Genomic DNA, 21,947 nt, shown 5'->3' on the forward strand with positions numbered 1-21,947 from the left:
CGTTGTACTGCAGTAGCCATATATGTCCGTGTATTGATAGTCTGGGTGGCCTTCGGCCTCGCTGGTTGCTTTGACTGCTTGGGGATCATACATCTGAAGCAGTCTATAACGCAGTATGTTTTTCCCCAATCAACTAGACACTATCAGCAACGATAGCTCTCCTGCCTCAAAGGACGCCATTTTCGGTTGCAGCATTTCCATAATTCCATTAATTCCCCAACCGATCTTCTCCAATGGTTACAGGTAACTGTTGGTGCATCTTTTTTATCACAAACATTGGCGGTGGAAGACTCAACAATATTGAAGTTTGAAACTTGGGATACTGCTGGGCAAGAGAGGTAATTTGGTGCTGTAGACCAGTGCTTATTTTGGACAATTAATATTTTACTGACTTTGCAGCACGTAATCAGAAGATTTCTGATAGTTTTTGGAACTCAACAAGGCCTCAACTGACTATACCTGAGGCCTTGTTTAGTTCACTCCAAAAACTAAAAATTTTCAAGATTTTCTGTCATCATCGAATCTTGTGGCACATGTATGAAGCCTTAAATATAGATGAAAATAAAGACTAATTGCACTGTAAATCAGGAGATGAATCTGTTGAGTCTAATTAGTCCATGATTAGACAATAATTGTTAAATAAAAACAAAATGTTACAGTATCGAAAACAAAAAAATTTTGGAACTAAACAAGGCCCGAGTAACATTAGAACTTAATGAACCTTGAATATCTACTATTTATCTGTAGCAGTCGATTCGGTGAGAGCTGGGGCACAGGGCTATGCTGTGGGCACGGATAAGCCCAAGCACCGAAACGACACGGCAGTCTTCTGGGGCGGAGCCCAACCAAGGGGGCCTGTTTGGTTGTTAGCAGAACCAGCCACGGCCCGCCGCACCTAATGGCGTGTTTGATTTCCTGTCCTGGGCAGCACGGCCGACTGGCCTGGCCGTGGTTGCTTCTTTGATTCCATGTTCCTACTGAGCCAGGCTGGCTTGAGATTATGTTTGATATAGATATGATCACCTTGCATTTAGAATATGGTGACCTTATCCTCTCTTTCTCTTGTTGACATTCCATCAAGCCTGTGTTCATGCCTAGCTTGAGCACAGGCAACACCTTCCCTGCCAGGACATGTCCGTCCATGGCCGGACGCGCGACTGATGGCCATCCTTGGGGGACACCTGTGTGGGACGCCACACGGCTACACGCCATCCTCGCAAGCCTCATGCCGCTCACGCACCCTTCTGGCGTTCTCACCATCATCGCCGACTCCCATAGCCCATGGCCCGACGTTGTCGGCTGTAGGGCATCCTCACACGATGTGTTCAGAGGAGGATTTGAGACCCAAATCGTCCGTGATGTGACCCCTCTTTGCTTTGCGCAGTGGCGACGGCGCCACGCGCACACTCTGCTCACGATTTTCGCTGATTTGCTGTGAGAGAAAAATACTATTAAATGGTTGATAGATTTGACATATAAAGTCAAGCGAACAGCCCATCGCTGATCTCCTTAAGAAGGCCGGGTACAAGCAGTTTCCAAAGAGTGCTCGGAGAAATGAAGGCACGGTCGCACGGAGCGATGGGTGAGATGGGGAGTGAGGAGGTGACTCCATCACGCGCACGAGGGCTTTAGGAAACGTAACTCTTGTTTCCAGAGAGAGTGTGTCGACGAAAGCTGGTCGGCAGTCTACCTTGGGGTATACCCACGGTAGTAGTTTATCGGTAGACGGTGCGCAAACTACGAACTCGATGGTGACGCAAGACTCGGACAAGCTTTTTATCCAGGTTCGGCCGCCGAGTTGGCGTAATACCTACGTCCTGCGTCTGGTTGTATTGATTTGTGTTGAGAGAATCGTATGTCCTAGGGGGGTCCCTTGCCTCTCCTTATATAGTCTGAAGGGCAGGGTTACAGATCTGGAAACTAATCCTAGTCGGTTACAATTGTCATAGATAGTTCGATATCAATTCCTATTCTAACCGACTAGAATCCTGCTTGATCTCCACATCTTGCTTCCTTGCGCGAAACTCCAGGCTGTCGGATCAAGCCTTGAACTCGTCTCGTAATGGGCTAAGCCTCCTGGCCCAAGTCTAGCCGTAAGGGTATAGGGGTCTATCCCCCCACAGCTAGTCCCCGAGCACCATGTATTGTGATGTAACTCGCCGTCTTGAGCTTCTTCGATCAGTGAGGCTTGGCGTCTTCAATAAGCAGGAAAGTCGTCCAAACAGTTGCAACAGTATTTTGACCAACTCAAAAAACAGTTGATCAACATTGACATCGAAGAAGCAGGTTGTTTGAAGAATGCATGGTGCTCTGAATTTAAAAAAGATTTCTTTCTTGGTGAAGTGTGCCCACTTTACTTTTCTGAAAAGCATGGACCTAAAAAAAAAGCAAGCATATTCACCGCAAGGTGAAGTGTGCCCACTTAGTCCCCGAGCCTGGTAGTAGGTGACGTAGGCACGTGGTGCCAGGGTCAAAAGAAAAGTCCTCAAAGAGATTCTGAAACTGAGATGCATCGCCAGATGTATCGTACCGATGTAGTCCCCGAGCTTGCTGGAAGGCGAAGTATGAGCCTTGTAGCAAGGTCTAAAAAGTTGAATTTACCAGTCCAATTAGATATGTAACTGAGAAAAGCAGTCCCCGAGCTGTGGTCGGAGAGTGATCGAAGTCCCGAGCACAGCGCAGGGAGTGATTGATGAGTCTCCGAGCACGATCGGTAGTCAGCACAGTCCCCGAGCACGACATAGAGACTGATCGGCCAGTCCCCGAGCGTGGTTGGGAACGTAAACGTGCTCGGTGGTCGGCACAATCCCCGAGCACGGCGTAGAGACTGGTAGACAAGTCCGCGAGCGTGGTTGGGAACGTAAACGTGCTCGGTGGTCGGCACAGTCTTCAAGCACAGCGTAGAGAGTAGTCGACAAGTCCCCGAGCGTGGTTGGGAACGTAAACGTACTCGGTGGTCGGAGCAGTCGGACACAGCGTAGGGAATAGTCGACGAGTCCCCGAGCGTAGCTTGTCGACTGGACCAAACTCCTGAAAAATAAATATAGAGAATAGGTAGTACATGATGTATAAATAAACTTTAGATAAAAAATCAGTACTGAGATAAGTTTTAGATTTTTTGTTATAAAATTAGCACGAGTAGTTAATTCATCCTAGAGCTTGTACCAGCTCTGGTCTAGCCAACAATCAGCATGAGGTGCGTAACCTAGACACGCGTAGGATTGTCAGCCACGTCAGAGAGCTACTGCCGACCACCCGGAACGCAGAGGGCGGATCTCGTGCACGTGTAGGGAGGAGTCGGAGACAGTACCGGCTCTGGAAAGCTCGTGTAGGAGAAAAAACTAGTCGGCTAAAAAAGTTATTTTGAAGAATAATAATATTAAAAATATTACGCCAAAAATAAATAAAATATTAGAAGTGTACTTATCTTTGAAAGAAAGTCTAGTCGGTGACGACAAAATTGTCTGGCCCTCGAGCTTTTCGACTTGTCATGACGGTGGTCGCTGTTGTCATAGCGTCGTTCTTCGCGACGATTATTATTTGCGACTAGTGGTCAGAGCAAGTAGGCCAAACAATTTGGTCGATGGCCCGAGTAGGTCGGTGTTGTCGATCTGCCTCCCTTTGTAGCAGGGAAGCGTGCGACGCGTTGTCGGCGTGGTCGGAAACGTTGCTGGTGTGGTCGAAGCCGTAGCCAGTGTGGTTGGAGCTGCAGCCGACGTCGGTGAAGAAGTGATCGGCATAGATTGGATCTACGCCTCCTTCGCGGTCGTGGTGGTGAAGCTGTTGAAGCTGACGGTGAACGTGAAGCCGTCTGCCATGGCCGCGAAGTCGGGGATGATGGCCATCTTGTTCGTCGGGAGAGCTGTACGCACACCCCCTACCTGGCGCGCCACTGTCGACGAAAGCTGGTCGGCAGTCTACCTTGGGGTATACCCACGGTAGTAGTTTATCGGTAGACGGTGCGCAAACTACGAACTCGATGGTGACGCAAGACTCGGACAAGCTTTTTATCCAGGTTCGGCCGCCGAGTTGGCGTAATACCTACGTCCTGCGTCTGGTTGTATTGATTTGTGTTGAGAGAGTCGTATGTCCTAGGGGGGTCCCTTGCCTCTCCTTATATAGTCTGAAGGGCAGGGTTACAGATCTGGAAACTAATCCTAGTCGGTTACAATTGTCATAGATAGTTCGATATCAATTCCTATTCTAACCGACTAGAATCCTGCTTGATCTCCACATCTTGCTTCCTTGCGCGAAACTCCAGGCTGTCGGATCAAGCCTTGAACTCGTCTCGTAATGGGCTAAGCCTCCTGGCCCAAGTCTAGCCGTAAGGGTATAGGGGTCTATGCCCCCACAGAGTGTGTTTTGGTCCTTAGGCCTTGTTTAGTTCAAAAAAATTTGCAAAATCGACACTGTAGCACTTTCGTTTGTATTTGACAAAAATTATCCAATCATAGACTAACTAGACTTAAAAGATTCGTCTCGTCAATTTCGACCAAACTGTACAATTAGTTTTTATTTTTATCTATATTTAATACTCAATGCATGCGTCTAAAGATTCGATGTGACGGAGAATCTGAAAAATTTTGTAAAATTTTTTAAACTAAACAATGCCCTACGAGCCAGGAGAGAGTAAGAAATACCAAACACACGAGTTGCAGCCCACGTTATCAAATACACCCAAGATTCGCTTGTGTTTCATTAGTTATTGAACTTGCAGCGACTTGTAGCAAGCCACATTCTTGAATATATATTCCCTCCATCTTAGAAAAAATGTCGTCTTATTTGATCAATCTTTTTTAATAAAAATTATATATTTTTGTTAAAACTTATTTTATTATTAGAGATACTTTACTAATGATTGATTTATTTTATAACTTACAAAAAAATTAAATAAAATGAACGATCAAACTTGATGTTTAAAAGTAAAAAACGTAAATCTTTTTGAGACGGAATATGGTAGTCTTTTGTCCTTTCTCTCCTATCCAAAAGTCTGGCGTGCCGCATGCTCGGTGCGGCTGCTTCTAACTAAAGTCTCACCTAAAAACCAATTTTTTTAAAAAAATTTTCTATCACATTGAATCTTACGACACATGCATGAAACATTAAATATAGATTAAAAATAATTAATTGCACAATTTGTTTATAATTTACAAGAAAAATCTTTTGAACCTAGTTAGTCTATAATTGATAATAATTAACAAATACAAATGAAAATATTACAATATTAAAATCTAAAAAGTTTTTAGATCTAACCAGGCCAAACACCCAAGCAAGTCTCCCGCATCTACACGTTGCGTTGCGTGCCGAGACGAAGGCATGTGATTGACTAGGGATGGAAATGGGTAATTACCCGCTGGGTATGTGTTACTCATATCTTTACCCACAAGAAAATATTTTACCTGCTAATTTACCCATACCTGTGCACAGGTAAGAGTTTTTTCCCATACCTTTACCCATGATTTTAAGAATATTTGCTATGAAAAAATACATATTTTAATATATCAGGCTCCCAAATTTAGCCAAAATGTCATAAATCATTAATAAACTCTTCAAATATATAAGCTATATGAACACACAATTAAATGATCTAATGGATAAATCCATCGTTACTAGATAACAAGTCATAAAATCCCTAAGTTCTATGATTTTAGTATAATTTATTGGGTTCAATTTACCCATGGGTTAACGGGTATGGGCAATGCAGTCCCATACCCTTACCCGCTTTACCAGCTGGGTAAAGCTTTTTTTTCCATTATCTTATCCATAGGTAAAAAAAATAGTCATATCCTTAACCTAATGAGGTAATTACCCATTAGGTTTCAGGTTTCGGGTAAAAATTGTCATGTACTCATGTTTATGGGTGACGATGAAGCTCGGGCTCGGCCGTGGTGGCGCTGTCGCGTCCCCCAGATTCAGATTCATCAACGACAAGGAGAGTGGGTGACGTTTGGTTTGGTGCAACAACTTCGCTGTGCCTGCGCCATCCGTTACCGCCCTGGCTCGCCGATCGCAGGATCAGAGGGAACTGCTTGCAGCAAGTTTTATATTAATAAGTTACTGTTTTGTGATATTTCAGTTCGTACATCGCGGATCTTATCAGCCTACACAAGCAAAGCAAGCATGTGTACATTTGTACTCCATCTGTAAAAAATGCGATTCTCGTTTTTCGAGGAGTTAAATAGTTTGAACTTTGACTAAATTTATATAAAAAAACTACTGACATTTATGATATAAAATAAGTACTGTTAGATTAGTAATAGAATGTATTTTCATAATAAATTTTGTTTGGACACACAAATATTTGGATATACATTTGGTCAAACTTGAGTTATTTTGACTGGCATGAATTTTATAATTGCATTCTTTTTTAGACCTTGTTTACTTCCAAAAATTTTTGCAAAATAGGAATAGTAGCACTTTTGTTTGTATGTGACAAATATTGTTCAATTATGGACTAACTAGGCTCAAAAGATTCGTCTCGTCAATTCCGACTAAATTATGTAATTAGTTTTTATTTTCATCTATATTTAATACTCCATGCATACGTCTAAAGATTCGATGTGATAGGAAATCTGAAAAATTTTGCAAAATTTTTGAGGAAGTAAACAAAGCCTTAGATGGAGAGAGTACAATCTTGTGGTTGTAACTAAGGGACAAAGTGTGACTAAGGGACATATGATAGCTATTAAATTTAATACAGAGTAGTAGCTACATACTCTCATGGTCCCTAAATAAATGTCATTCTTGTTTGTTGGGGATAACTTTAATTAATTTTATATTTAAAATATTAATATTCATGGTACATAATTAATATCATTAGATAGATTATTGAATCTATTTAATAAAAAATTAATATTTATGGGTTATAATTAATATCATTAGATAAATCATTGAATCTATTTTTATAATAAAATTATTTGAATATACAAATGTTGAACATGTTTTTTTATAAATTTGGTTGTAAAAAAATGATACTACTAGGTGGAGGGAGTACGCATAATGCTGATGCAAAATTTATGTAATGGAAATAGTCAAAGTCGCGTTTGCGATCTGCTGACTGATGACAACCCAGTTTCATTCCGTTGCATCGCTTTCAGGACAATCAGTAAAATATATCCTCGTATTAATTATGAGCACGATTACGTACGTGCCTTGCACAAGTACCTTGGCCAAATATTGACTTTGTTCGACTCACAAAGTCACGGCAAGTAGGCAAGCAGTACTGCAGTAGCAGTAGCAATTTTCATATGTACAGAAAGCAGTGGGCTCTCAGTTGCTACCTGCAGCCTGCAAGTATAGGTAGGCCGGCAACGATGGGGCGTCGTCGTCTTCTGCTGTGCCTTGTGATATCTATGCATCAGGTAGTGCTCATCGGCACCGTCGTCGCCGCCGGCGGTCGGCCACCGGCGATGTACGTGTTCGGGTCCTCGATACTGGACGTCGGCAACAACAACTACCTGCCGGGGCCGGCCGCCGACAAGGCCAACTATCCCTACAACGGCATCGACTTCCCCGGCTCCATCCCCACCGGAAGGTTCAGCAACGGCTTCAACATCGCCGACTACGTCGGTCCGTATTTCGTTTCCGTATTCTCGCTCACATATAGTATGCATGTGTTTGTTTTTGCGTAAACATGCAAAATGGATAGCGCTGCATGCTAAAATTTATGTGTTTGTGGGTGTTGCAGCGAAGAACATGGGATTTACTTGTAGCCCTCCTGCCTACCTGTCCCTGGCACCGACGAGCTCCTCCGGCGGCCCTCTGGTCCACGCCGCTCTCACCAATGGAGTCAACTATGCTTCCGGAGGAGCTGGGATCCTCGACTCCACTGTAAGCAACTAGCACACACACGCGCGCACGTGCAGTGCATCGATCGGCATCTAGTGTAACAATGGAGTATATATATTCATGTATCCGCGTGCAGAACGCCGGAAACACCATCCCGTTGTCGAAGCAGGTGGAGCACTTCGGCGCCACCAAGGCTAAGATGGCCGCCGCAGCGGGCACCCACGCGGTGAACGCGCTGCTCTCTAGGTCCGTCTTCCTCCTCGGCATCGGCAACAACGACATGTATGCCTTCGCGGCCGCCGAGCTGGTGGCGCCGCGGAATAGGTCAGCGGCGGACCAGCGCAGGGACGCCGCCGTGCTCTACGCCAACCTCCTCTCCAACTACTCCGCCACCGTAACGGTACTACTACGTTCCTTTGGCTGATAAGTCATGGCTAAAAGTATTATTCGTCATTTGTTATGAGAAAAAAAATATTGTTAAATAGCTAGCAAATTCGGCAGATAAGTTGAAGCAAAGAGAGATCACACAATTTTGGTCACCAGTGCTATATACACATGTATTATGCATGTAGGGATTGTACTCGATGGGTGTCAGGAAGCTGGCCATCGTCAACGTGTGGCTAGTCGGCTGCGTGCCGGGGGTGCGGGCGTTCAGCCCGGTGGGCGCATGCTCGGACACGCTGAACCAGCTCGCCGCCGGCTTCGACGACGCGCTCCGGTCCCAGCTCGCCGGCCTCGCGCCCAGGCTGCCGGGCCTCGTCTACTCCCTGGGCGACGCCTTCGGCTTCACGCGGGACGCCGTGGCGGACCCGCGGGCGCTCGGGTACACGGACGTCGCCGCCGCGTGCTGCGGGAGCGGGCGGGCGCCGTGCCTGCCCAACTCCACGCTCTGCGCCGACCGCGACCGGCATCTCTTCTGGGACCGCGCGCACCCGTCGCAACGGACCGCGTTTCTCATGGCCCAGGCGTTCTATGATGGGCCGGCTAAGTACACTACTCCCATTAACTTCATGCAGATGGCCCAGTCCAAGTAGAGAGAGAAACCGTGGAGAGTTCTAAGACTTGACAAGTAATTATTCATAAGTACTATACTACTGATTTAAGAGTACAAGTTTGTGTTACACTCATTTTTTGGCATACTTTGAGAGTTTTTATTGTTCATCGTTACCTTTTTTTTTACACGAGTTCATCGCTCAATGGAATTTGGAGATTAGTGCTCGTACAGCCGTGAGGCCGTCACCTATCTCCGGCCCCACATCGTCAGGCCTTTACTGTTTAATCCGCTACCATTTCATTTCTTCAGCCGCCGCCGTCGCTAAATAATCCCACAAAAAAAGAACCCTAGGAGCCGCGAACCAATGGCGGCGCCGCCGTGCCGACGAGCCTTCTCGTCCAACCTGGTCGGCCCACCAGTGGAATTCCTTCGCGACGCGGCGGCGGCGGCGGCCACGGCGCGACCGCCGGTGGCCGCTCCCAAGAAGCCGCCGCCGAAGAAGAGGCTCACGGAGAACGCGTCGCCTACGTTCGTGTCCTCCGGAGACCCCTGCCTCGACTTCTTCTTGCACGTCGTCCCCGGCACCCCGGCCACGAGGGTCGCCTCCCTCTTAGCCGACGCGTGGGCCGCCGATCCAACCACCGCGCTCCGTCTCGCGTGCAACCTCGTCGGCGTGCGCGGCACGAGCAAGTCCGACCGCAAGGGGTTCACCGCCGCCGCGCTCTGGATGCACGAGCGCCACCCTGTCACGCTCGCCCGCAACGCTCCCTCCATCGTGGAGCTCGGATACCTCAAGGTCCTCCCCGAGATCCTCTACCGTATTGTTAAAGGCGTCGACACGACGAGAAGGCCGGGGAAGAAGGCCGAGGTCCGCGTCACCGGCGCCGCGATGGGGTTCCGCCGCTTAGGCAAGGAGGAATGCGCCGCCGCCTTCAAGGAGCTCGAACGGAAAATCGAACGGAGGTGGCGCGCGGACGCCGCGGCAAGAGCCATCGACATGTACCGCCGTGACCCTGTCACCCGCGCACAACGACAAGCAAGACGGTTTCAAATTCAAATTGTATTAAAGCTACTTGCTTTACCATGTCATTTTGAAATTTCGTGCATTATAGGGTCTTCAAAATCTTGTTTTTGTCTTCGTTTCAATCTTGTTTTTTTCTTTTTTGAACATGGAAGTTATCTCCATTACTCAGAACTTTGCCAATTCATTAGCTACAAGGACGTTGATACAAGCTGGAATGCTATCCTTGATCGGGTTGTTTTTGTCTTCGTTTTGCTTGCAAAAATCATATATACCACGTCGATATGAGCTAGTGTAGAGCCTTCCAACTGCGCCGAATCTTTCTTAGGCCCAAAAATGTGTATCCTGGGCCCTCGTATGAAAATCTTTCGTAGGTGCAAAATCTCTCATACACGATCTGCGGAAATGTATATCCTGGGCTTTGCTAAAAAAAAACTGTATATCCTGGTCCCGGTTACATGAAAAAAAAATGTTAAGCCCAACTCTGTTGTGACGGACCCGAATAATAGCTGCGCCCACACACACACGACTGCAGAAATATTTCGATTTGACATAAAATAAATCGATTACATCGCGTACAAGTACAAAGAATGAATGAATCGATAGCGCTCCCATCACCTACATATACATTGCACTGCGTTGGAATCACAAGTCACAAGAGCGCCGACGCCCCACCGGCAGCGGCGGCCATCGCCTCTCGCCAGTCGATGAGGATGGCGGTGGCGGCGTAGTGCGTGAGCGCGCCGGCGAGCACGAGCACGTGGAAGATCTGGTGGCTATGCCCAACGCAGTCGAACTTTCCCGGTCTCCACCTCTCCGGCACGCGGGTGACGTAGAACCCGGCGCCGGCGGCGTACACGAGCCCCATGGCGAGCTCGAGCGCCAGCGCGAGGTGGCACTCGCGGTGTGCCCAGTTGAGCCACAGCGCGTGCAGCGCCGGCAGCACCCCGGAGAACGCCATGGACACGAAGAGCCCCGCGCGGAGGTGGCGCAGGCGCGGCGACGACCGCGCGGGCGCCAGCAGCAGCGCCACCACCAGCAGGCCCAGCAGCGTGATGGCGGACAGGTAGACGAGCTGGGTGCGCGCCAGGCCGAGGAACGCGTAGTAGACCGGCGGGAAGAAGGAGGCCACGATCATGACGGCGATCCCGGCGTAGTCCAGCTGCCAGAAGAGGCGGCTGAAGCGCCGCGAGTGGCACGCCAGCAGGTGCGCCGCCGCGCTCACGGCTAGGCACGTCATCGCGCCCGCCAGGAACACCGTCCGCGGCCACCTCGGCACCGCGTGGCCATGGCCGTGGCCGTCGCTGCTCCCGAACACGGCCGTCGTTAAACCATTGCTCAACGTCAAGCTCTGTAAAAGAAATTGGCATCAAAGAAAGCCTCAGATCAGCATCAACGATCACTCACAAACTCCTGTCAGAACGCAGGAATCAACCGACAGAGCCGCAGAGTAAATCTTGCTAAAATTTTCGAAAAAGGTTTTATTTTTTTTTATTTTCTCGATCGATCGGCATCGCCATGTGCAACAAACGACAGGGATTTTAATAACTAGACAAATTAAAAGACTGCAAGTTGGTGCGTGAAGACTCGAGATGCGATGGTTGCGTTGTTTCAGTTTAGCTGGCTGGATGTTGAAAGTTTGAGCGGAACAGATCGATGAATGCAGTTAGGTGTGGGGAGATGGAGATGGAGATCGATCGATTGATTAGAAACGGTCCAGCTAGGGAAGAGAAGACTAATGCTGGTTCTTGGTTTGAAATAATATAATCTCAGCAGAGGCGGCAACAAAGTCGTACCACACAATGGCCTACTACTAGCTGCTGGTCTGGTCCCAGCGCAGTGTCTGTCAACCTAATTTCTTAAGCATTATTCAATCAAGAGAGGAAAAAATGGAAAATCTTCAGCCACAGAGAATGTCATGTCCAACTGGGTGTAGCCTGGCCAGCTTGGCGCCTAGTGTATGTGCAGCTATTTTGTGGGACGGGTGTGCACAGTTGACAGTTGTGGTGGATGCGATCTTGGCCTTTACCAAGTCCAACTGGGGTGCTTCTTTGTGCGAGTTTAATTAGAGTCTGTGTCGGAACGGCCGTGAACTGGATCCAGGTATGGGCGCTTAAAGTTTCTGCTCAGTTTGTGGCCGGTGGTCGCTGAACTAGGTGCCAATAATTTGCACAGCTGGGGCGTATCTGTTCTCTAGCTCCTTTCTAGAGTAATTGGAAGACTGGTGCTTTAAAAAAAAGTGATTATTATGTCTGCATGCAACGCATCTGTGTTTGGCTAAAACAAAAGTAAAGTGTGTGTGCGTGCAATGCATAATTGTGTTTTGGAATTTGAAGTGCTGATGAAAACAAAGTTGTGCGTGGAACAAGACTGCGTGCAAAAAAAAAAAGGTCCAAACTTGAAACGGAAACGGGAAGGTTGAGAAGATTCCTTCGTTGCTTACCGAGTTGCTGCTGGTCTCCCACGAAGACCACGAGGAGTTGGCTGACGCCAGCACGAACGTCACGATGCCCTGGGCGGCGCTGGCTCCGGCGGCGGCGGTTACCTTCGCCGTTGGCTCGGCGACGGCGAGGTAGAGGAACAGGAAGAAGCCTCCAAGATGGCTGCAAGCAAGCAAGCGCACGGCGATGCACCGTGGGCGAGGCGAGTCAGGCTAGCGCGGACCGACGAAAGAAGGGAGAAATTAGCAGAGGGGGGGAGGAGACGGAGACGGAGACGAAGACGAAGACGAGACGAGGTGGCGGGCATGGCGGGTCGGCGTGACGTACCTCCAGACGTTGAGCGTCTCGTTGTGCCAGGCGAAGGCGCTGCGGAGCGCGTCGCGGACGGACCACTCGCAGCGGTAGTGGGCGTGGATGAACTCGTTGTCCCGCAGGTAGTCCGGCAGCTCCTCGAACCGCACCAGCCGCGGCAGCAGCTGCGCCTCCTCCGCCGCTTTCGCCGGCCGCTGCTGCTGCTCCTCCTCTCGCGACGCCGGCAGCGGCACGACGTCCGCGGCCGCCGCGAGGGCGCAGCAGCCCCCGCGCGCGCTCACCGTCGTCGTCGTCGTCGTCGTCACCGTCGTGGTGGTGGCCATGTCTGATGTGTGCACCCGTCCGACTCGTGACCCTGGCGGGCGTGCGTGCGTGCGTGCGTGTGCGTGGGAAGCCCCGCACACCGGACGGAAGGCGAGGCGGACTGGAAAGTCGTTGTCTTTGGGCTAGCTTGTGTCCGAGCCGCTCACGCCCCCAGCTTATGTAGTACGTAGACGGCTAGACCCAGACGTGCTGGCTGTGCCGGCAGGGGGAGTCTTGTGTCTTTTCAGTTGTAGCCCTTTACAACTCGGATTCTGCTGAGTCACTAAACTCGCTACGGTTTTGGTTTTGGATGGGCATCGGGCAGTGATTCGATCGGAATCGCGAGATACTCGTTGCCTAAATGCTCTGATCGGAAGTGCCGGAGTGAGTGGCGTGCACCCTTGGCGCGTCACGTTTATAATTTGTACCGGCCGGCGTGGCGCGGAGGGTTGGGAGGTTGGCCGATCCAGCTGGCGCGACGGGCGGACGCGGACCCGGGGTGGGAGCCGGCATGTGTCAACCGCCCGGAGGCGGCGGCTTGGTCAATTCTTTTCTTTTTTTGCCTCTGGGTTCCGTGGCGGCAGATTTGCTAGCTCGTTCTAGATGGGGTAGGGTACTTGGGCCTTTGACCTTGGACTAGTAGTGGCGCTGCTTCGCTGCTGACACGAGACATGACACGGCTGCCGGGGCTGCGATCGGCGTCGGAAAGTTCCAGCCGTTCCGATGGCTGCTCGCTTTGTTTCTGGAGCAGGGTGGTTGGGAAGCAAATTAAAACGACCTCGCTTGGCGCTTCCAAAAAAAAAAAAAAAAAACGACCTCGCTTCGCCGTTGAATTGGGGACGGAATTTGCGCTGTGTGATTTGCATTTGCATTGCCAAGTTATAAAAGATTCATTCATTCGACGGTCGTGGACTTGGATCGGGTTGGACAACGGCCCCATCGTACCGTTCAACGCCCCCCCCTCTCACCCCTGCGTGTGCCGTGCCGTCCCAGGACTCGCTGGGTGCCGTGCCGTCCGCCGCCAAAACGTGGCTGCGCGCAGATGGAGATGGCAGACGACGAGCGATTTCAGCACGAGTCTGATGGCTGGCCCCAGTGGAAAGCAAATCCAAGACCGCGCGCTGGCCGCCACGTGGTGCAACGCACCGTGGCATGCTGAGCACGTGCCCAACGCCAAGTGTGTGTGTGCGCCTCCACGAAGGCTTTTTTGTTTTTATTATTTTAGATTAGATTAGAGGAGAAACGGGTCACAGGTCTGTAGGCCACTGGATTACCAGCACGGATCAAAATTCGAAATCGATGGACGATGACGCTCGGCGGAGAACGAGACCACGGGCTAACCGAATGGAGGAACGGGACCTTAGCGGGCTCCATGCCGGCCCAGCACGGTGAGCCTGAGCCGCGCTTGCCTGGCGCCAGGCCCAGGCGGCGCGGCCGATCCCTGCTGGCAATCGTGACGGAAAATCTTGGCACAAGAGGATATTGCTAGAGTGGCATTTGGTATGAACGCTGGAAGGCGATTCACGAGAACTAGAAAAAAATTCTCCGTGCATTGCTGTAAGATTTTAGGATGTAGTTTATACAATAAATGAAGGAAAAAATATTATAGAACAGGAAAGCAATTGTTTACAAGGTACAATTTGTATCCTAGAGAGGAAATATAAAAAAAAAACATTATTAGTACCAACAGTGGACACATTTTATATGGCATATAAAACACAAATTGACGCAAAGTGCATCGGCATATATAATCCCCATATCAATCTTGAGAGGCGCTCGGCGTAGAAGAAGCAGTGTGTGCATCGTTGAATATCTGAATGCCATAACATGATTCTTATCATGTAGGATTAGTGTATCTCGGATAAACTATGAGCACATGTCATTTTTTTTATTTGAACACGTAACAACGTTCCCAAAATTCTAATAGTGTGTGGTTTATCCTCTAATAATACTTTAAATTAACTTGTGGTTGTGTAGGTTCTATCGATAGAACTGAAACATCAATTTTTTACAAACATAAAAAGGCTAGATATGTGCGATAAAATAAAAAAAAAAGTGAGCGCAACCCTGTTGAAGCAGTAAGGAGATACTGTAGAATCAAATTGAAAAAAAAAAGATTCATATATGGAGCAAAGAGAGAAAATACCTGACAATGTGATTTGGAGAGAATATAATTTCCGGGAGAGAATAGATTCTCTACCAACAAAAGAAGAGGAAACATGTGCAGCGGCCCACTCCTGAATTTGTACTCATATATGGAGCCACACATCGTATGCTGCATGGTGCTAGACTGCCCATTAATTTGCATTCTGCCTCTACACGATAATAGATACGGGCACGACCTGCAGTCGAGAGTAATTCACTTGTCGTATTTTTTCTGTCAGCCAGCAGTGTTTTTCTCTCGTAATAAATCAGTCAACAATAATTTTAGCCATGACTTTTAGTTTTCAGCACCTCTACCAGCCAGCAGTGTTTTTCTCGCACTCATTCATGCACATTGCACAATAGGAGGCGTATAGTATAGCCACCTGTGTTGCGAATCTTGCTAACCATTTCGGATGTAAATAAAGAGCAGAGCGAAAACGGTCGACATGGATCGTGATCGACCCAAAAAACTGACGACGTACGGCATCAGTAGCGCCGCCACCTTTCCCTATGTGGTTGTGGCGTTCTTACGTGCACATTTAATTTTGCCGCGTGCTTTTCACAGCATACACGACAGATATCCATGTTGGCCACCGAGCTGTGTCGACGTCTCGACGACGACGAGAAGTCGACGCATACATGCAGGCCATTTTGGATCGTTTGGTTGATAAGTCATAGCAGAGTAACTGATTTATTATGAGAGAAAAATATTGTTGGATAATTGATAAATTCAGATCGCAAGTGAACGTGTTGGTTTGGCGCAACAAGTTGGGGTGCAGTACACTCCAGGTTGCCACAAAGGCATCGATGGCGTGTGGCGTCTTGCCGTTTCTGGTTTCCTGTGTCAGCCGACGGCGTCGGCGAGACGGCGACGTGCCAGCCTGCCCTCCAGGCAACAGCTTTCAGCGGCACTCGACTACTCGCCGCACGGATGAGGTCCGGCTGGGCCTTGTTGGGCAGACAAAAGTCCAGTAAGATTGCTATACCAATTGTGCCTTTTAGCCCACTAAGCAACTGTGGCCCGTTATTTATTCTGTATATGTTCCATTTTTGCCAGGCTAGCAGTCGCTGGTCGCTGTTTTTTTTTTTAAAAAAAAAATTACAACATGATCTTAGGCCTTCTGCAATGGGAGGCATCACTGACAGTGCTTGAAATATCGTATCAAAAAATTACTGGCTTCACTAGTATACGTTGCAGTGTGAAGCACCACTCTCTTTTCTTACGGGGCCCAGAATTTATAATTTAAAAATTCTCAATCGCTTCTTGTATACTTGTAAGTGGTACAGCTTTTGAAGACTAGAATGATTATTTAATGAGCAAGCACCGGTGCATCTACTTGCAGCGATGCCTGGAAATCTTTTTCAAGCACCGGCAGCTGCAGTGTTGGAGCACCGATACAAGTGATGCCTCAAACTCGACAAGGCATTTGGAGCATCGGTTAAACAGCACACTGCGGAAGGCCTTAGGTCGCCCGACAAATAGTTTTTTTCCCCAAAAAAACATGAAAATTGGGATAATTAGGTATGCGATTTTTTGAAACAAAAAAATGAAAATATTTGGGTCAGAAAAATGGCAACAATTTTCATAGATGGCGTGAACATAGATGAGATATGAACCAACCATGCAAAATATTTAATGCAAACCACATCTTCGGTGCAATCATAAAAACCCTTTGCAAATTCATACTTGGAAGTTTTCAAAAAATTTAAAACTATGCACAACAATAGTGCATCTATAGATATGCATTATCGCAAAATTTTAGATCAAACTTATTTTGCAAAAATCCATAAAAAAATAACAAATTTCATTTGCATATGCACTAGAAGACAAAAATCCAATTTTTGTCCTCTAGTGCATATGCAAATGAAATTTGTTATTTTCAGATGAATTTTTGTAAAATAAGTTTGAATCTCAAATTTTGTGACAATGCACATCTATAGATACAATTTTGTTGTGCATAGTTTTAAATTTTTTTGAAAGTTCCTAAGTATGATTTTAATAGGGTTTTTATGGATTGCACCGAAGATGTGGTTAGCACCGAATATTTTACCAACCAAGATCTTCAAATGAATGTGTCTCCCACGGTGTGACTGAAAAAAGGGATGGAATTGCATCCATTGTTTGTGTTTTACTAGCTGACTTTGGCCTTCTTTAGTTCCCAAATTTTTTTGTTTTGGGATACTATACCAATTTCATTTTTATTTGACAATTATTATCTTCATCTTGCGATTTACAGACAAACTATGTAATTAATTTTTATTTTTATCTATATTTAATACTCTATACATATGTCGCAAGATTCGATGTGATAAGGAATCTTAAAAAATTTGGACTACTTTTGGGGAAGTAAACAAGGTCTTATTGAACTTAAACATATGATCAGGCAGATCTGATCAAGTGCTCTGGTGAGTGCACATAGGGCCGGTTGTAGAATTTTGAGGGCCTCCTCGCGAATTTGTCGCGATGGCCCCTTTAGACTAATTTTCTAAGAAAAAACATAATTATATGAGTACAAAGTAAAAGACAAAAATTAAACAAGAAAAAAACCTAGGACCTATACAATTTAGACATAATTGATTCATAACCAAGATTCACAAATCATAAAAAGGCACAGGAACAGAAGGCTTTGCCTCAGCTAGTCAGATGCCTGGACGACACCATCGTCTACAACGTCGTCGTATACTGGATTCTGGAACTCGGACGTCAGAACGTTGGTGATCAGGGTGGTGATGTTGATCGTGTGGTGATCTAATCGGTGTTGTATGTCTACGTCTCGCCATTTCACCAAGTGTCGAAGTGCGAAACAGAGAAGTAGGGATCACTGTGTGCCATGTGTGGGGCTGCGGACATTGGCGGCTCGGGCGTCGCACCTCCTAGAAAGAAAGAGGCCAACCTTTCGTTAATCCTAAATCCTAATGCACTATTGCTAAAGAATATGGAATCTGAGCTTGGGCCTCACATCACGCTTGGGGCGCCCATGGCCGTCACACCTACCCACCCTTAGGGCTGGCACTGAATGCACATTATGCACTACGGGGAATCTTCGTCGTTTCTTCTCCATTGTAACTTGAATTTTGATCAACCTTTAACCTTGCACCCCTAAGAGCTATTATATAGAGTCCCTTCTCTTGAGTTTATCTGTCGAATCTGACAGCTATTCAGCACTATTTTTCTCTCATAACAAATTAGCAAACAATATTTTTAGCCATGTCTTTTCAGGCTTACCTGTTTAACACATCTTTAGCACACATCTCTTAGTCCTAGACTTGTGGCACCGATCCAAAAACAATATAAACCAACTTTTTAAAAATGTAATATTGTCTGTAGTCTTTTGTTTGTTTAAATCCAGATTCTAACCACAGAGGACAGTGGGAGTACGTAGCAAGGTCCAGCCACGGCAGGGTGTGGGAAAGCGATAACAAGCGTTGTGTGCATTCGGCCGTGTCTCCATTTCGTCGCATGTGTTTTTCTGTACACGCATGCAGGTCACTATTGTCTATGAAAGAGAGATCGATACAGAGACCCTTGTTGTTGGGTGGTGGAAAACCCGACTGTGTGCGCTTGAGCTTGATGTGCTCCGTCCCTCTCCTTGCCGCCCCTCCAGGACCGGACGGACGACCGGTCACCTTCTCCCAGTTCCAGCCTTCCAGGTTCCAATCTCACCAGGACGCCGCAAATCGGCCGGCAGGATCAGGCAGGTGAAACATATGCAATTGATTCTCTCCAATTAGTCATGGAAATATCATCGCTGCCAGATGTCTGGACTAGCATGAAGAATCCAGGACACTGGCGCGAGAGAGCTGCGGCAGCACCATGGCCACGTACATGCGATCAACACCACAATCGGGGCCAACGTCCTGATGTTCTCCTTTTGGGGCATATTAGGTAGTTATCTTACCTTTTGTTTTGCCAGTAGGTGGTTATCTTACTGGCATAATGGATATTTAGTCCTCGTTTAGCATTGGTTCTACTTCATCCATGAATATTTTTTTTTTGTGTTTCAGCTCAAAAACAGATCTGTCGTCGGAGCTACAGCCGTTTTGATAAATTATTTAGCAAAACAGTTTCACATATAGAGTTTTTTAAAATATATGTTATCACAGAATACCATAGAATGAGGTGAAGTAGGAAAAAGTTATTATTTTTCATCCATCCTACACCAAAACTATGTGAGAGCACGTTTTCAAGAGTTTCATCGGTGAAACCATTTTATATTTTTTCCTGTTTAGCAGAAAACAGCTCCATATGATTCTTGAAGACGCTAAAGCTAAGTAGAGGCCCCAGTCAAACGGGGCCTTAATATACTTACCATATTTGTAATCTCTCTAATGGTTGCGTTCTATTTTCCAATTCCACTTTACCGGTCGTTCAGAGCTTTTTTTCCCAGCGAACGATCCGATCGCGTCTTTCCTTTTCCCTTCCCGCTTCTTTTCCTTTTCCCAGCGAACCATCCAACAACTAACTCGCTCCCCTGTGTTGATGTTATCGCTGTTGTCATGTTGAAAAAAGCAAAACATTTATTTCAAAATGTTATAATTTCTGAATAGTGTATCTATTTTTATTTGCGTCTGCATCACTGTGTTCTATGCGACGAGACGAACAAAACTAGACCTCACTTACATATGTTTTGAAGAATTTTATTTTATTAGTAATTTATGTGTATTATAGAATAACATATAATTTATAGGCTATAACTTATAAGAATAACTTATAACATATAACTTAGCATATTTCTACTAATATATTGTGATACTAATTTGTACATTTAAGTTTTGAATATAACTTATACACCTAACTTTACATCTAAGCCATTCGTCAAGTTATATAACTTATAAGTTTTAAATATAACTTATATATCTAACTTTACATAAGTTGTGTTTCATATTTTTTGTGTTTCTAGAATTTGGTTCATTCATGTGTCTGTTAATGACTTTTGTGTTTGCAGTTTTGACACAAGTTAGTTAATTCGTTCCTTTGTATTTAATGACTTTTTATACATAAAAGGTGTTTTTATAACTCTTAAGATTTTAAGTTTTTTGCATAAGTTATATTTTATAACTTTCATGGCATAAGTTATATGATGTAAGTTAATATACATAAATTGGTAGCAGAAAAAATAAATCTTCGAAACATGTGTAAGTGGGGTCTAGTTTTGTTTTTCTCGTCGTGTAGAACACATCAGTGCAGACGAAATTTAAAAAAGATACACCGTTCAGAAGTTATAGTATTTTGAAATAAATATTTCTCTTTTTCTATGACGTGAGTCATCCTTAAAAAGCGCGCATGAATGTGGAAGTGCGGAAGAATCGCTGCGCATGTGTGGCTGGTTGCCAAAAAGAGAAAGAGGTAGGATTTTTTTTTTCCAAATAAGGTATGTCTGAAATTGATCGTTGGATTTGATATGAGTGAACGTCCGTAATTTAGTGAGGTCGGTTCTATTTTCCAAACAATGTGGAGAGCCATGAGTTTTATATATGGATACCATATGGAATAGTGCGTGCGCTCTGTATATACGAATGTGGATTTTTTTTTTAATAGTCGTCTTATACTAACTAGCGTATTTCTACATTAGGAAATATAAAACGAATTTATGTGATTTTTCTAGCATGTCAGTCAGCAAGTATATATGTCTTTTCAAAAATCCTTTCTTCATTTATGTGTATCGTGATCATTTAACTATTGTAAAGTGAAGGTGTGCTTAATAAGGGCCTATTTGGGACTACTCTATAAACTTTGTTGTGGAGCAGCTTCACAAAAAATGTGAAGTTTGTGAAGTATTCCTTTAAGTGCTCTTACAACTTTATTTTTTTTCCGAACAGAGTGTGTGGAGTTGAACATGGTTGACTAGAAAACGTGAAGTGGAGCAGTACCAAACACTCACTAAATATCTTGACTGATTTACTAGGAGTATTGGTGGCTACACTGCTTATAGCACTCACAATGCAGACTCTATCATAGAGTCGAAAGTTATTTATTAACTCGAACAATGTGGACTGAGTCTAAATAAGACTTGAAGTCTTATTTTTTCTACCTCTTTCTTCAATAAATATGCTTCCATATCAGTAAAACACTATAAATAATATGTAATTAATTGTCTTAGACTCTATGATAGAGTCTTACACTGTGAGTGTCCTTACTGATCGTCACTGCCTCCTAGACGGATTGATGGCTAGGCCACAATGCCATCATGGCGTAGTGGATTCGACTCTCTGCTTGGGTTTAGAGTAAATATTATAGTGGGTTGTAAACCGGCTAAATGTTGAGATGGAAGAGAGAAGAGAGGAGAGAGAGAAAAAGCAGGCTATAAGCTTCTTAAACATAAGAACTAAGAAATTTTGTGAGAGAGATAAGTGAACTATGTATTAATAGTAAATAGCTAACTATTATATGGGTGAGCTAAAAGAAGATTAAAAAATTTTACCATCAGCAAGTGAGCTGTATTATTAAACTTGATTTTAGAATGAACGAAACCATAAGGCCTTAAAGACCGCGGTCAGTTGCTACTTGCTGGCCACCGTTTGCATAGACATTGTGGCCACGCGCGACGTTGCTTTCATTTTGTAGTTCCCGTAGGCACTAGCGCTTGGTCACAAACAATAATATAGCCTCACACTAGGATCACTTTGTCGCTAAAGGGTGGAGCCAAGGAGTCTGCGAGGGGGCCATGCCCCTCCCACCCCAACATCACAACAATTTTTTTTACTTAATATATAATTTAATGATCTATATTTATATTAGAAAGGTATATATGATAAAAAGTTCTTTACCATATGTACTTTGAATGTCTTTTGGACAATAGAATCACATATAATGAAATATTTAGAATAACATATTTTGAAATGTGGAAGCTTTTTTACCTACCATATTAGGACACATTTAATAAAATTCTAGGGTTTACTAAATGTGTACTTACATCATATTTTACAGTTTACTCAATGCGGA

At 45.6% G+C, this 21,947-nt stretch overlaps 2 protein-coding genes across 2 annotated transcripts; one reads left to right on the forward strand and one right to left on the reverse strand.

Annotated features, from left to right (window-relative positions):
- LOC8058435 (GDSL esterase/lipase At5g55050) lies at window positions 7,130-8,925 on the forward strand. The gene is made up of 4 exons (XM_002437332.2): window positions 7,130-7,569; window positions 7,688-7,830; window positions 7,925-8,188; window positions 8,361-8,925. The coding sequence occupies exons 1-4, from the start codon at window positions 7,248-7,250 to the stop codon at window positions 8,820-8,822; spliced, it is 1,191 nt and encodes a 396-aa protein (XP_002437377.2). The 5' UTR covers window positions 7,130-7,247; the 3' UTR covers window positions 8,823-8,925.
- Window positions 10,334-13,235, reverse strand: LOC8058437 (heptahelical transmembrane protein ADIPOR2). Its single transcript, XM_002438724.2, has 3 exons — window positions 12,572-13,235; window positions 12,247-12,406; window positions 10,334-11,154 (listed from the first exon to the last, which is right to left on the reverse strand). The coding sequence occupies exons 1-3, from the start codon at window positions 12,877-12,879 to the stop codon at window positions 10,456-10,458; spliced, it is 1,167 nt and encodes a 388-aa protein (XP_002438769.1). The 5' UTR covers window positions 12,880-13,235; the 3' UTR covers window positions 10,334-10,455.

Source organism: Sorghum bicolor, chromosome 10 (genome assembly GCF_000003195.3).
Source record: "Sorghum bicolor cultivar BTx623 chromosome 10, Sorghum_bicolor_NCBIv3, whole genome shotgun sequence".
Taxonomy (NCBI): Eukaryota; Viridiplantae; Streptophyta; class Magnoliopsida; order Poales; family Poaceae; genus Sorghum; species Sorghum bicolor.

Coding starts and splice junctions, on each gene's coding strand:
- LOC8058435 (XM_002437332.2), top strand. CDS start 7,248: ATGTACAGAAAGCAGTGGGCTCTCAGTTGCTACCTGCAGCCTGCAAGT. Junction 7,570..7,687: donor CAACATCGCCGACTACGTCG/GTCCGTATTTCG, acceptor TGGGTGTTGCAG/CGAAGAACATGGGATTTACT. Junction 8,189..8,360: donor ACTACTCCGCCACCGTAACG/GTACTACTACGT, acceptor TTATGCATGTAG/GGATTGTACTCGATGGGTGT.
- LOC8058437 (XM_002438724.2), bottom strand. CDS start 12,879: ATGGCCACCACCACGACGGTGACGACGACGACGACGACGACGGTGAGC. Junction 12,407..12,571: donor GAGACGCTCAACGTCTGGAG/GTACGTCACGCC, acceptor GCTTGCTTGCAG/CCATCTTGGAGGCTTCTTCC. Junction 11,155..12,246: donor GGGAGACCAGCAGCAACTCG/GTAAGCAACGAA, acceptor TTTCTTTTACAG/AGCTTGACGTTGAGCAATGG.